General features: G+C 41.2%; 1 protein-coding gene across 1 annotated transcript; it reads right to left on the bottom strand.

Annotated features, from left to right (window-relative positions):
- Positions 1–3,019: 3,019 nt before the first annotated feature.
- RP9 (RP9 pre-mRNA splicing factor) lies at positions 3,020–12,001 on the bottom strand. Its single transcript, XM_048839042.2, is given in 7 exon segments — positions 3,020–4,104; positions 4,106–4,262; positions 5,594–5,655; positions 7,736–7,827; positions 8,109–8,238; positions 8,825–8,855; positions 11,557–12,001. Coding segments are annotated over 7 exon segments (810 nt in total). The 5' UTR covers positions 11,856–12,001; the 3' UTR covers positions 3,020–4,065.
- Positions 12,002–16,633: the final 4,632 nt, after the last annotated feature.

The raw sequence follows: 16,633 nt of genomic DNA, 5'->3' as shown, positions 1-16,633 counted from the left end.
CACTCGTAAGTAACATGATAAACCAGAATCTACATGCACTGGAGGCAAGAAACTTGTTAAAAGCTTCAGTCTCTGAAGTAAATAATTACCAAGATGTCAAGTGCCTTAAATAAGTAAATGGTTAATCAAAGGTAGATGCTGGTTTCTCAGTTTAACACTTTATGGAACAATTCAATTGTTGTTGGTTTTTTTCCTCCTCCCGAGGCTAGAAAGGACCATTAGTTGTCTATTCTGACCTGCATACCAAATCTGCCTTTTGCCCAACTTGTGATTGAACTGGAGAATCTTAGACATCCCATTTTGATTTTTAAAACTCTAAAATGTACCACATACCTTGCCAATTAGTAACAATGCCTACTTATACTGTTTTCAGTTTGAATTTGCATGACTTAATTTTTCATCCATTAGACTTCATGTGCTAAGGGCCTATCAAACATCTTCTCCCTGTATAGGTATATAAAAACTGCACTCAAGCTGCCGCTTAACTTTGTATTCAATAAACTGATTGTGCTGCTGTAGCCTCTTGCATTGTATTTCCTGGACAAGAAGTTAGTCTTGTTGCTCTTCTAAGCCTGCTCCAAATTATCATTTTTGAAGCATAGACGCTATAGTCCAGGAAGTCATGTTGTCTACAGCAGCCTGTTTACCCTGTCACAGTATCACACTAGAAGCTCATGTTTGGTTTATGTACAGTGGCTCCTATATCCTTAACTGAGCCGCTGTTTTTAAGAATACAGTTCCCTACCTTGTAAATACTATGTTCTCTATTCCTATAGGTAAAGCTCTTTCATTTAACTCTATTAAAACGTGTTTGAGTCACATCACTCTGTAGCAGTGACTTGTCATCCTCATTATTTACTTCTGTATCATGTATGAACTTTTTATCAGTAACTATAATATATACCAGGTCACTGATTAAAACTGTAAATAGTAGTGGGTTGACAACACATCCTTAGGGGGAAATCACATTAGAAAGGACTACCTGTTGATTCCTAGTAACAATTGTTTGGTCAGTGAGCCCCTTCTTTTCCATCACTATTAAGTGTTCCACAGTGATGTACAGGGAGAACATTCTCACTTGCATACAGAACAATAATTATTCTGATAAGTTTATATGGCCAAAGATATTTTTTAAAAAGTACATGTAGCGAGAGGTAAAAATCTTTCTAAATATTTTAAGGAAAAAATATTAAACATAAATGTTTAACAAAGCTTAACCCTTATAGTAGAAGAGAGGCAACCAGCACCACCTCTATGAAAGATAAATACCCAAGGAAGTAGCAGAAAGGGATGGGGACATTAAGGATTAATGGGAAGAAGTTTTATAAAGAAACCTTAGTATGGCTTTCAGGATAGACTTCCAAGCAAAAACTCTAAGGAAAGATGCAATAACCACCATAGAGCCTCTGTTACGTTTTAAAGATTGGCTTTGCTGTAGCCACTGGTAGGAAGTTATGGAGTTGTTGCAAGACATCTCCCAGAACCTATTTGTTGTGTGGTGGCTTCTCATACCCACCTTCCCTCAACCATGCTGCAAACAAGCAAGCAACTGGATGCTCTGATGACCATTCTTGTATCTCCACTGCAGCACTGTAAAGAAGGAGATCAATCAAGCCAAATCTCAGGCAGTTCCGACTGCCAAGGCTACTGACAAAGAAACTGCAGTTTTAGCCAGCTGTCACAGTTACCTTTCCATAGAGCATTCCTGAACTGTCGATAGTCACTAATAAGTAACATTAACTTTGCATATAAACAACTTGTTTACTAAATACTATTAGAGAAGATACTCCGTAGCCGCTTTTGGAACAGTCTGGGACTTAATATAGAATACAGATAATGTCATCTAAAAAGTTACATTGCTGTGATTTAAGAGAGGATTATGCACAGTTGTGATGATGGTGACATGGTCTATACTTTAGATTTGGAGGATGTCTTGTAAAGGAGAAGAAATGGATTTGTCCCCATTTTTATTCCCTTTGCTTCTGTTGATATAAAAATCTAGCAAGGAAAAAAGTACAGGCCTCTTCTTCTAAGTAGGGTTTTTTCAACCCTGTTTCCAGTCATCCACAGTATCTTTCTGGAAGAACGGTAATAGCAGGTTTATGCAGACTTCACCTACTTAGTATACTTCCCCTCTCAATATTTATTCAGATTGTTTAAACTATTAACTCCAATGCCTGAAAATTATGCACGAGGGGAAAAAAAAAAAGTATTTTGTTAGAAGTTCACCATTCTCACCCCCTTCCATTATAGGCTCAGAAAGCTTTCATGCCAAGAAGAAGAGCAGGTTTAACCTGTACTAAAGTGTTAGGGTGAAATCCAACCACCACCAAAGTCAACACTGTCAGGATTTCACGCTTGCCCCAAACAAGGCTTTACCATGTGATAGCTGTTCAGTGTAAGTCCTAATGGGGAGCCTACGTTTGAGTCTACCTTGGGCAGCTACAATTGCCTTGTCCAAGCTCATGTTTTAAACACACCTTTTTCCTCCCAATGAGGGAAAACTCCAATTCTATATCTGAGGTCTCTCACAAAACAAAGAAAAACCAGCTTTGACATTTCTGGTATTTTCAAAGTAAAACACTTTTCAGGGCTTCTTTCATTGTCATAAAGCAGTTCCAAAGAGTCCACAGGACAAATCCCTTTTTCTCTTGCAGGTTACTTTTAAACACCTAGACTTCCTGCAACCATAGGTTCACATCACAGTGAGATCAGTCTAGCCATTCATCTTGCAGGGGCAGATATATCTGGTATTATGCTGTTTACTGTTGTACAGATCTTTCCAGTCCTGTCTGCCTTGGGAGATTATTAGAGATCCCATGGACCTTTTTTGTAAAAGGAGGCATTTGTCCTCATGTCCTTGACCAAAGTATCCTTGTGTCCAGCCTGCTTTTTCTTTGCTACATTTCTATAGTACCAAGTGTACTGTATATACTTGTAAAACATCTGGAATTCCTTCCATATATTGATACAAGAATATCCTTTGTATTTTTCCGTATTCACAATGATTCACAAAATATTACTGTATTAAATATTTTACTAAATATGTAAAATTAAAACACGTTTAAAGTTACTTCCCCAAACCTTTTTAGAAACAAACATGTATCAATACAAAACAGATAGTGAACCATGCTCAGAAGAACATTGTTACCCATTCCATTTCCAACATGAAAACTCCTTTCTAAGCAACTAACATGGTAGCTTTTGTCAGCAAAATTAGTGGGAGAGTTTTATTATTATTTAGCAAGAGATTTTCACACATGGAGCCCAATTTTGCAGTTCAGAGGATTATTTTAACGAGTAGGTGCTGGTCAATGTTGTAGAGTGGGGCTCAGAAATAATGTTGAAATTACAGAACTGAGCTTTTCTTCAAGTGAATAAAAATAAACCCTGCTAACAATACACTTTTGCCTGAAAGTAAAACCCCTTCATTAACATTAATAGGTTTTTCCTTATGTCACACATTTTAAAGCCTTGCCAGCTGCCAATCATGGGATGATCAGAGTGACCATCAGCATGCGGGGAAGATACAGTACAGCCTGATTACAGTTAGCTTGGACATGGCAACACCCATTGTTGTTTGCTGTAAATGGGAAGTCCTAACATGTTTCAATGCTTTGCACAGTACAAACTGCAATTCCCATTACAGTGAAGCTCTGTGTGTAATTAAATTGTTTTATGGGGTAAACATTACCTCACTAGAGGGCTCCGCTGAAATATGTAAGCGGTCCCTGAGGGGGTGGCTGTTTTTTTAAAACAGGTGACAGCATAACAGAGGTTTTATCAACCATCAAGGTAGATGATCATTATCCAACGTTTCACAGTACATAGGTATGCTCTAGTAAAACCATTCCTTGTTAAACAGCCATAATTGAGCTCATCCTTGCTTAGTGCACCACTGCAGAGAGGCAGAAAAGGATGGCACAAATGGGACATTAGACGTACCCGTTTGTATGTTCTCCTAGACTATTACAAAGCCCTTTTTGGTTGTTTCTTCCTCATTCTTTGGATGTTTCCTTACAGTTCACAATCTGGGGTCAAGAAGCACTTAGCAGGTGACTGCTGTCAGTCAGACTCTGACCTTTCATTTGATTTAGAAGATTTTGTGCTTTCTTTTCTTTTTCTTCTTTTTTTCCTTTTTCTTTTTCTCCTTCTTTTTCTTCTTCTTGTGTTTTTCTTTACATTCTGAGGAACTGGAGCTGCCACTACTTCCATCTTCATCTGAAGTAGAGTCTTCCAGCAGTTGCTTCAATTGCTGTATCCTAAATACACAAAAATTAACGTGAAAGAGAATCCTTTCTCCATGTGTGCAGCAGTATGCTGCCCCCCCGGCCCCGAAAAAAAAAGTGAATGATGTAGTAGACTTGTGAGAACTGGTCACCAGATTCTCTTTGGGGAGGATCCCTGGCTATGCAAATCACTCCCTTCAATGTTCAGTCAGAGGCCAAGTTACGGCTTTGTGAGCTCCCATTTTCAGCCAGCCATTTGTCCAACTCAAGGGTTTTTCCATCATGTGGGTGGGGTGGTTGATAAGGGGAGGGCCTCTACTACTACCCAGCAAAAGAAGTTATTTGATGTTTTTATATTAATATGTATACAGTGTACTCAGAGGCAACAGCCATCAGTATGCCCCCATACCAATTTTTATACTACCACTAACTGACATGCAGGGGAATCCAGGATGAATAAATTATGAGGTTCTGTTACAATGATGAAGAGGGGGAAGTCACTGGTATCACTGACATAAAAAGCAGGTTCTCCTTTAGCAAAACAGGTAATTTCTCTGGCAAAAGTCCCCCCTGTTTAGTTCCATACTAAGATGGATTCTTAACAGATAAGGAAAGTCTCCTTACTTGCTTGATTACTTCTATTTGATACCATCCATTTCAACTTGGTGTGTATTTTTTTTAAACACATGCAACTGGTCACTTGCAACTATACTGAACCCTACCCCTTAAGCTCAAATGTTGATTGCACATTGCTCATCAGTGATGCTTTCCAGTGCAAGGAACAAGAAAGAGAATTAAACGCTGCTGCCCTATTTACTGAATAACGATTTAACAGTAGGAATAAAAGCCACATTTTTCAAACATGGGTACCTAAAGCTCGCTTCCTAAATCCTTACAGAGGTATCTAAATAAAACCAACCTGGTTTTCAGAACTGCTGAGAAATCTCATTGAAGTAAATTGGAGCTGTGAGTGCCCAGCACCTTTAAAAATCAGACCACTTTTACTAAAGACATAAAAAAAATAGATTTAGGAGCCTTCCAGGTTTGAAAATGTTGGCAAAAATGAACATGTCTATTTTTTGAATAGGCAGTTCTAGGAATCATTAAATATAAATCACTTCAATTTATGAGCGAGAAGCAAGTAAAATAGCAAGTATTTATTAAGAAGGGACAAATGACATCTCCTCTTCTGCATTAGCTGTTTATTAAAATACAAAGCTTACCATTAAACATTAACTTTTGTTTGGAGGTGATGAGCTGAACAGTGAGGGAAATTTTGCCCATACAATCTAATTTTCACAGCATAATATCAAATTAAAGTCTTACATTAATTTTTTTTTTATTTACTACAAAGACATACTTACCTCATTTCCTTTTCATGGCGTTTATTTTCCCTTATTACATCATACATAGGGTCTTCATGTGCCTTTGAAAAAGAGGAAATTGAAAGCCCAATATCAGTAAAAGAGACTATCATTGGCACATATATTTATTACGCTTTCCTACCATTAAAATATCCAATCCAACAATAAACGTTTATTCCAATAGAAGGGTCCCAATTAATCCCAAACTCCCAATTCACAATGATGCACTGACATTATTGCAAACCTTTTGATGAATTTAGGCTGATTTTTGACATCAGAAAAGGTTTATGCAACTCTAATCCAAAGACTATGTAGCTGACTGCATAGGGCTCTCCTTGCCCACAACAAATCTCCTCCTACAGCTGAAGACTATCTCCTATAGATGCTCAACTATTATGGTGATATGAGACATAAAACTGGTTATAAATAAATTAGAACTTCTGCTGAACTCCTGAAATAATCTTAAATATGCCTCTAACACATTTGAACCTTCCCTCTCCATTGCTTCCTTTTTCAGTCACTGGGGACAACACTGACATCCTGCCTGTGAGTCAGAACCATAACCTGGATATCATCCTCTACTCAGACCTCCCTCTAGGTCCTCATATCCATGCAATGTCTAAATCTTGCAGATCTCTTTTCTCTAAAACATGACATTTCTGATCCAGCCACACAGCTACAACTCTTGTTCAGGCTCTTTTTATCTCATATCTTGATTACTGCAACATCCTTTCCTCTGGCCTTGACAAAGGCCATCTTGCCCCACTAATATCCATTCAGAATGCTGCTGCAAAGATAATTCTCCTAGCTCATTGCTTTGACCATGTCACGTCCCTCCTTGTATCCCTCCACTGGCTCCTTTTTTATTGCTTCAAACATAAGTGGCTTGTCTTCCCTTTCAGGATGTTCTTCCACCCTAATTCTATCATCTCTCATTCACTGGTGTCAGTTCCCATCTCTGATTAGCCCATGATGCAAGCCTCCACTGCCCACTTGTTAAATTTGCAGACAAACACCATAGTCCTTTCTCCCATGCTGCCTCTCATGTTTATGAGATGCTCCCTGTAAACATCTGCAAAACTTCCTCATTATCCTCCTTCAAAACCCTTTGAAGGGGATGCCTCAAACAACCTGACCACAGTTAGTACACTGGTGTGCTTAAAACACAGCCTCCCATGTTGAACAATATCATCTCATTGTTTCCTCATACTCCATCTGTCAGTATCATATCCTCTGTTGTCTCTTGGCTAAGCTTCTGGAGGCATGTGTTTGTACAGCGCCAAGCACAATGGGGTATTGGTCTATAAAGAGGATTCCTAGGCCCTATGGTAATAAAAATAATCTTCCAGTTTTTTCTCTACCACTATTTCCATGGTCAAGTGTATTGCAGAGACACCTATACATTAGCATAAAGGAGAATACCTACTAAGCACCAGCACTCAAATCCCATATATGGAAGGCATTCTGTCCGTCCACAGTTAAGGAAGAAGCTAGCTTCCTATTTTAAATTTGATTCCCAACCCTGCCCCTTTCTATTTCTACCTAAACAATCCCCCTGAAATTTTACATACCCTATCTTATCCCAGGATAGAATTTTTCTGTGAAATGTATGCCAGATTACATGGGAGTTTTACAGATAAGGTATTTCTAAAATTTCTGCATTATTCACTCTTTGAACAACTTCCTAACTTTCTTGTGGCTCCTCATAGCTTGGCCTACAAACTCATTTGATGAGAGGTACTCCAAATCTCTTAATGTTACCTGGGCAACTCACCGCTGATTATTTGTTAATAGAGTTTTAGTTCATTGATATTTAATCATAAATAACTGATGTTGAAAAGATTAATGAAATATAATGGTTGAAAGTTTCTTGCAGACTTATAATTTATATGCAAATAATTATTATCTTCCTTTTAAAGAGTGGGTTTTCTGCAAATTAGTAATATATTCAATCACATCTGTGTACGAAGAGAGACATTTTTCTCTAATAAGAGGATTATGGTCAGGTTTCAACATCAATATGATACTAGATACAGCGGAAAATCCTTTATAGACCATAACCTAATAGACTTCTTTTCACTAGCAAGATTAGCCATCATCATTAATGAAAAATACAACCAATACTACAATATTTGTACTTACTACTCTGAATTGTTCCAATTTCTGATTGCCTTTAATAAAGAATGGGCATTCTTTATCTCCTGTTCTGTGTCCATAACGTTTACATCTCCAACCTTTAGTAAAACAGAAGCAAACTGAATCCTTGAGTCAGCTCACAACCGTTTAAAAACATTAATGGAAAACATCTTTACATAGTTGAAGTACAGTAAAGAGAAACAAACCATTAAATTCAGTCTGCAAATCTACAAAAGCCTTCAAGATACTGGCTGCTATTATATCAATATGAAGTCAATATATCTGGAATAGTCACTTATTGCCAAGATTTTTTTGCCTGAAGTCAAAAGATTTATAAAAGAAAAAGGCCCAATGAAATTTGGATGCTTCTTGCCCTCACACTGCATAACTTTGACTTCTTTTCCTAATGGCATCCAGAGTCCTTTAGTTGGGGCATGAGCCAGGAATTCTCGGGCATGTTCATTGCCTGGTACATCAGGTATGCAGTCTTCTGGCTTAGTTTCATCTTCCTATAGAAATGGTAAGCAAAACAAAACCCCTATTTCATTTACCCTTTTTTAAAGCAAATAACCCAAGTGTATAAGTATATGTCATCATTTACTAATGGACCTACTTTCTCCCTTATATTCCCTTCCTCCTTTATATCCATAAAATAACTTCATTCTTTAACCCCTTTTAGTAACATTAACTCATTTTTCTTTTTTGCTACCCTTAACTTTTCCCTTCAAACCTGAATATTCTTGCTGAATTGCTTCCCTCCTATTCCATTTAGTCCAATGATTACATTTCAACTTCTATTGATTTTCTCTTCTTTGTAATTGAATATAGTGATTACAATAGCCTTTATATGCAGCAGTTTTTGTTTAAGTTACAAACACTAAATTATGACTCTTTGAATCTGGTAAGAGGAATTCTACAAAACATCACATACTAATTTAATGTGATGTTAATGGCAAGGAGAGAGGGAATCATACAAGGTGGATCTGGTTCCCCAAAAGCCAATGGAAAAACTCCTATTGACTTTAATGAACCCAGGATTCCACCCAGTGTTTACAATTTCTTTTAAACACCAAACATTTATTACAATTTACTAACCTTAATTAGCCCTGGAGGAGGTTTCTCGTAGCTGGAAAACAATAAAAATATAGAATCATAGAATATCAGGGTTGGAAAGGACCTCAGGAGATCATCTAGTCCGACCCCCTGCTCAAAGCAGGACCAATCCCCATTTTTTGCCCCAGATCCCTAAATGGCCCCCTCAAGGATTGAACTCACAACCCTGGGTTTAGCAGGCCAATGCTCAAACCACTGAGTTGTATTAACATTATTTTCTACAACTTCGCATCAGACTTATATACATGGACAAAACAAAGCCGTTCAATGCTATAAAATTAAAAATTTCATATAATTTAAACGTACTTAGCTTAAAGCTTTATTTAATTACACTCCTTAAGAAATGTAGCAGCCACAGTGCAACACAGAGATGCAAACAGAGTGAAGTGATGCTTGTGGTGTTTCTAAACAGCCAAAAAAAAATGTCTTCTGCAAATCACACAATTCACTCTAATTTGCAAACATGCTTTCATTTTGTGTGTTTGCTTGGAAATGACAACTTCATTATGCTGCTTTACAGAGATGCTTTGTGCATCCAATTGAGCCCTAGCTGCCAGAAATTCACAACTCTCTCATCTTGAAAGTCTAGCTATGGTAAGGAAAATGACATCTTGCCACTCCATATTTATTTTTTCCAACACTGTGTCATAAGTATGCTCAACTGACAATGTCAAAGCAAGAATTTTCTTACTGCCAGCACTACAAGCTCAACCTAATACAGGATAATCAAACTGTCTCTCTAGTACATTCATCATCACCAATAACTAATCTGAAGACAGCATCAGTGATAGTTTTGTTGATGGCTCAGGAGGCTGTTCTGCAGCTATGTTGGATCAGCAGTGTTGACAGCAGAAAGAGAGACTTGTTTTTGTCCATACAGTAGGCAGATCTGACTTGGAAGACACCAATGGAGACAATGCACACATGGGTGTTCAATGCCAAGGTATCATTTGATCATCTTCTTAACAATAGCAACACTTTAAGCACTGTCTGGAGTAATTCACAATAAGAAATCCCTACTCCCACTGTGAAGGAATTAACATTAAATTATGATTGCAGCCCATGATATTTCCATCCCTCTCAACCCCCTTTTCATAAATTAAGGCACACACATATTTTAGAGGTTTCAGAGTGGTAGCCGTGTTAGTCTGTATCAGCAAAAACAACGAGGAGTCCTTGTGGCACCTTAGAGACTAACAATTTTACATATTTTACAGCATCAGAGGAATCATTCAGCACATCTTAAGTCTTTTACATTGTACATTTTTTCATTCACTCCAAAGGGATCCTGCTGATCATGCTTTGCTGCCAAACTACAGGTCCCACACTTTTTTCGAAATGACACTTAAAAAACAAACAGGACAGATACAAAGTCAGGGAAGGAGTTGGGGGAAGGACTGGTGACAGAATTTTTTTTACCTATCTTCACATGGACAGGTATATAGAGAATGGACAGACTGGCTGCCTTCTGTAAAATGTTCAGAGAAATTGGTGGGCATAGCAACAACAACAAATCCTGGACCTATTTCTATACAAAATGGGCCATATTTGGAAGGTCACTGCACACAGGGGCCCACTAGAAGACTTGTGCACCGCAGGTGAAACACTGGCTACGTTTTCCACTCTGCTTCAAGTTCCCTGACCCTAAAGCGACCAGACGCTGCACTAGACCCAACAGTAGCCACAGAGTGGTACACCTCTCACTCTGCCAAGGCCCAAATGTACAACACAAAGTGTGACAATGGCCCAAATTGAGACCATAAAAATATTATTCATGCAGCAAAGTTAAAAAGCAATGGGTCTGATTCCTCAGTGTAGAGAGCTCTATAGCATCAGTTTAATGATTCTGCATTTCTAATGTTTATAACTTTCAACTATAAAAGTGAAGGGACAGATTTTTTGGGGAACTTAGGTAACTTTGGAACTAAGTTGAGTGACATTCCTCAAAAAGAGGAACATATGAGAAGCATTTTCTGGGATAGGTCCCACTGGATTTTGTAAATAAAACTCCTACTCCAGCTTCATACACTGATTATTCCTGGTTACCTTTGTTCCTGAAAGTACAAGGTCTTGGGCTGCACATGGGGTTACTTCCAGACAGGATTTTATTGGGAGCACATGAACATTGCTTTTACAACATGTTTAGAGGTATTTCCATGCAGCTGTAGAGCATGACCCATTGCCTCTAAAAAAAAACCCAGATCAAACTTTTGAAGCACCCCACTGGCAAGGATCAGCCAGAATTCGAAGGGAGCCAGTAGTAGGTGACATAATAAAATGGTCCCACTCCCATAAGTCTGGCCATTCCACCCCCTTTGTAATTTTCATGTATAAAATAAAATCATTGGTGTATTTTAACTATCTATAAAGGCCAAATACATGAGCTAGCAACAAATGCCGCCCTCAAGTTTCCTTCCGGATTTCCAGCGCCCTCCCGAGGACCCAGTTCAGCAGAGTGTTATGATTTGTTCGCAAACGCACCGGAGGCGCTCAGATACCAGGGGGATGGGCTAGGGTTTGGGTTCAGCCTGTGACAGAGGCAGGGGCTAGGCCTAAAACGGAGAGCGGCCTGCGGCGCAGGCCCCATCTCTGCAATGACGGCTCAGCAACGGGTGGGGGCACTGGCGGGCAGCTCCCCAGCCCAGCCAGAGAGGGGCTTGTGGCGGGGACTCTCCGCCTGCTCTCCCCTCCCCCCCCCCCCCCGAACCCCTTACAAGGACTCCAGGTGCTGGATTTGCTGGATCTGCTGCACCTCCCGCTTCTTCCTCTTCTGCTCGTGCCGCTCCAGCTCCCTGCCGCCCCCGCTGCTGCCTGCCAGGGGCTCGCGCTGGCTCCTGGGCCGCTTGTGGTGGTGGCGGCGGCGGCGCCTCTCGGCGGCGGCGGCGGCCTCCGCCTTCTCCCGCGCCCCCCGCCGCTGCGACATGGGGGCCCCGGGCGCGGGCGGCCCGCGGGAAGGGGAGGCACAGAGCCGAGCAGCAGCAGCTCCTGCGTTGACTTTCACTTGACTTCCCATCCCCGCCGCCGCTGCAGGCAAAGCAGGGACTTCCTCTGGGCGGCCGGGCCTGGCTAATCCCGGGCAGCGCCCCCTCCTTCTCCTGCTGAGCTCAGCCCCTTGCAAACGGGGCACCGGCTTAAAGGGTTTGCGGGGGGGAATGGTGAAAGCTGCCTGGGGTGGGGGCGAAGGGGAGGCGAGCTATTGCCTCCGCATTAGTTAGGATCAAAGCAACGAGCTAGTGCAGGAGAGCCAGGAGAGGGAGAACTGGCCCTACAGAAAAAGCCACGCAGCCCAGTCTGAGGCCCTGCCCCTGCAATCCCAGCTCTGCAGGTGCGCCCCAGCAAATCAGGAGCCATAGGTGCTGGAACTAGGGGTGCTGCTGCACCCCCTGGCGTGACGTGGTTTCCATCATACACAGGGTTTACAGTTTGGTTCAGTGGCTCTCCGCACCCCCACTATACAAATTGTTCCAGCACCTCTGTCAGGAACCCCCTCCTCCGTCCCTCAGGATCAAGTTGGAGATAATGGCTCCCTGCTTATAGTGCCCGTGCTCCTCTCATTTTCTTTTATATTCTTTGGTCTGCTTTATATTTTAAAAGCTATAACGGCAAGCAACCCCAGCAGAGTTCATAGTAACTAATAACACTTAGCTCTTTTATAGCACTTTTCATCCACTGTCTCCCAGCATCTTACAGAGGGACACAAGTATCATTATCCACATTTGACATAGGAGGAAACAGAGGCAAAGAGCAGTGAAGTGACTTGCCCCAGGTCAGAAGCAAGTCCGTGGTGAAGCCAAGAATAGAAAGCAGGGTCCCAAATGGAGGAGGCTCAGGCCAAGCCCAGGCACAGAACTTTGCCACCTCTGTAGCAGTCTGAGTGCAGCAGGTCTGCTGGAGGCAAGGGGACATGTCGGTGGCAGGAGAGGGCATGGACACAGGCTAGGGCAGACCTGCATCCCATTACTTTTTCATTCCTGAAAGGCCCTGAGTGTGTGCTGAGGCTTGAAATCCTCCTCCACCACCCCCCAGCTTTTGAATAACCACCTCTCTTCTCTCCCTGTACCAGTGTCTACACCAGTGCAGGCGTGAATCTGCTTCTAGGTTTCCTGATTCCGAGCCCCAGCCATGGCCTGTCCATTGCATCACACTGAGGATAAGGTATAGGCTGGAGCCATGAAGGTTGGATCTAGATCACAACCGTTCCCACACCCCAAAGTTCTTGGATTTGGGGGAGTGATTGTAAATCACTGAAATGCAAAAACTAAACAAATGTAAGTAGAGAAAGATGAGGCACCATTTTAAAGTCATTGCAGTTTTAATAAGGTATTAAATAGGTGTGCTAGGTGAGGGGAGCTGTTCATTGATAATTGTTAATAAAACACCACACAGTGCCAAATTTATATAAGAATAACATGCTTCTGAGAAAACATGTATAGGCAAATATTTGTTTCTTATATCAGTTCTTATATCATGTATGTGATCTTGACCTTGACACTGCACTGGCGCTGCTGTAGTGTATCAGTGAAGATACTACTACCCTGATGGGAGAGCTTTTCCCATCCGCATAATTAATCCAGCTCCACGACAGCTGGTACCTGTGTTGATGGGAGAAGCCCTCCTGTCAACATAGCATTGTCTAGATTGGGCGTTAGGTCAGTTAACTGCATTGCTCGGGAAAGTGGATTTTTCACACCCAAGCAACGTAATTATACTGATATAAATGTATAGTGTAGACCTGGCCTCAGTCACTGCACTTGATAAAGGGTGTGCTGCTTGTCCTAGCAGGCACGGTAACAACTTCATTAACGTAAATATTTCTGAAAAGGCAGTGTACATTTCACTCCACGTGATTTTCGGCTCTATTTGGCACAGTTTGAAGTCTTTGGTGCCAAAGATCATGTGTTCTGTTTTTCCATGTGCATCCAGTGAATGATCGCCATTGTAGCTCTGGGCTGTGGGTATTCATTTATTATCCAGTTACTTCTACCATGGTATATTGAAAGGATTTCGAGGCAAATTTAACTTTTAACAGAATAATCTAGCTTGTTGCATTTCCTGGAGGCATAATCTCTGTGATCATGCTTAACTTGGAGACTTATAGAATTTTTAGGTTTGTTGGCAATGAAAAGACTACAATGACCATTCTGCAAAGCCAACACCTGGAATCATGATCTTGCAGAAATAGTTCTTGAGAGCCCAACTTCAGATCTTCATAAACTGATTCCAGGATAGACCACAAGCATTAGATGGACAGGTAAGGGGTGGGAAAACCTTTAATGTGCCCTGAGGTATATAGTTTGTTAGCTCAGGGGAGAGGGCTCTTGTGAGGTTTTATTCACACCCATTTAATAGGCCTAAACTGAGGGACTTGAGTGAGTAGTTAGTATGTATGTTCCATCCCCTCTCTTTCAGTCAGAGAGCGCACCAGCCCTCTGCGGTCAGTTAGATTAAGGCACCAGTATAAGCAGGACAAACATTCTGAGGTGGGGCAATTACAGTAAAGATATCTGGAAGAATGTAGACTAGAGACAATATCAACTTTTCATTATATTTATTTGTACATGGAATCAGGTGTCATGGATAAGCAGCTGATGTAATGATAATAGCTAAAAGTGATGTACTAGCTAGGCTGATGCTCACCAGATGGAGATCTGCGATTTGCATTAGTTTTGCTGCCATGTTTAGTGCTGGGATTGAATGGGACTCAAGTGGTGGATTGGGCTTTGTGCAGGTCCTCTTCATTATGATGAATTTCATCCATAAGTACTGAGGAAAATTTTACCAACATTTTGCTAATTTTAAGTGTCTTTATATATATAAGGGCCAGCTCCTCAATTGGTATAAATTGTCATAGCTCCATTGACTTAAATTGAGGATCTGGCCTAAAATATGTAGGGGTCAGATTCTGCACTCAGTGCTTTACAGTGTCAGGAGAAGTGCATGGGTATAAGTGAGCACAGAAGAGAGACCATGGTAAAGGGTCCCATTCCTGCTCCCATTAAAGTCAGTGGGAGTTCTGTCATTGACGTCAGTGGAAGTAAGATCAAGCTAAATGTGTGTGGCATGTGCCAACATACATGTATTTAAATACGAGTTTTGATTATGGCCCTTACGTGGTAAATAATGCTAACGCTGGCATACAACTAATGAACAACAGGGACGGGGTGCGGTCAAAGGGTCAAACGAAGGGAACCGGACGGGGACACCGAGCAGAGAACCTTGGACAGCACCCACTGTTCCTCGAAGGCGTCAAGGAAGTCAGTGGACGCCGCCCAGAGGAACTCTGCCCGGAGGCGTGAACGGACGGAGGATCAGAAATAGGCCCCACAGTCACAGGAGACTCCATCGGCCAGCCTCCTCACCCTGATTTTATAGATGGCCCCTTTAGCAAGGGCCAGGAGGAGGTTGACCAGGAGGTCCCGTGACTTAGTGGGACCACGGATAGGGCGTGCATAGATAAGGGGGTGAGGGGAAAAATGCAACCAAAATCTTAATAAAATATTTGTGAGGAGCCGGAATAGGGGCTGCAGCCTGGTGCACTCCAGGTATACGTGCGCCAGGGTTTCCCTCACACCGCAAAAGGGGCAGGTGTCCGGGATTGGGGTGAACCGCGCCAAGTACACGCCTTGCTCGCTGCAGCAGGCACAAAATCCAGACAAAGACTCCTAGCTCAAAGGCTGCTAATCCAAGTTCTGCTGAGTCCACTCTGTAGGCTCATGCCAATCTTTCAGGCTAGAACCAAAATGGAAAACAATTTTTAATGCTGTATAAACATCTCTGTATCCTTGTTTAATTGTATACGCTGATGGGCACAGGACCCTACAGAATCATATACTGATGTTTTTCCAAAACAGTGACAGAGACCGAGAATGTTTTGAGGATGACATATAAATGCTGAAAGCACTGTCCTCTACAGGACCAGGTTAGACTAATAAAAGTCATCTAAATTACACAGGATGGTAGAATTATGACACCCCTGGGGATAACATAACATCTAGGCAAAATGGTAGTGGGTCAATGCTTGCCATGGAAATAATTTAAAATTTTCTGGTGGCCTGGGTGAAATGAGTTGTTAATTTCAATCCAGTTCCTCGTGGGCAGGTGTGTGCCTTGCAAGACCTGTCAATTAATTAGCATTCTTCCCCCCCAGCCCCCAGTCTCAGAGAAGTCAAAGATGAAAGATTCAGTCTTGCAAGGTTCTGAGCGCTCTGTCCAAACCAGTAAAGCATTTAAGCACATGCTTAACTTTTAGTATGTGAATAGCTCCATAGGCATTAATTGATTGTCTTTGTAAATAAATATTTACTTTGTATATTAATTGATAGTGCTTTGTAAATAAATATTTTTACTTAAGCAAAGATGTTTAATAAAATGTGAAAGGAAAAATACAGTTAATAAATATTAAAGTAAGATAAAAGGAACTTACATCACTGGTGTCATGAGGAAAGGGGCTCTGAGGCGATCTAATCAAAGCAAACTCCAGAGAATAATAAATTGTTCAGTCACTGCTGTTGTTTATGCTCAGTATTATAGTGACAAAGTGACATTTTTCCTATAGACTATTTAGTATTTTTCATTTGAGGATCTCAAAGTGCATTATCAGCATTAATTAACTAAGCCACATAATGCCCTGTGAGGCAGGTATTATTATATTCATTTTACTGATGGATAAATTGAGGCATTGAACAATTAAATGATATGCCCCAGGGAGCATCAGAAATAGAACCAAGTAGCCTTTATTCCCTTAATTAATGACAGGTATTTGTGTAGCCACTTATTCAAAGTGTTCCACAA

This window comes from Caretta caretta, chromosome 2 (assembly GCF_965140235.1).
Source record: "Caretta caretta isolate rCarCar2 chromosome 2, rCarCar1.hap1, whole genome shotgun sequence".
Lineage (NCBI taxonomy): Eukaryota > Metazoa > Chordata > Testudines > Cheloniidae > Caretta > Caretta caretta.
The sequence above is the reverse complement of the archived record's forward strand: the minus strand, read 5'-3'. Positions and strand labels throughout refer to the sequence as shown.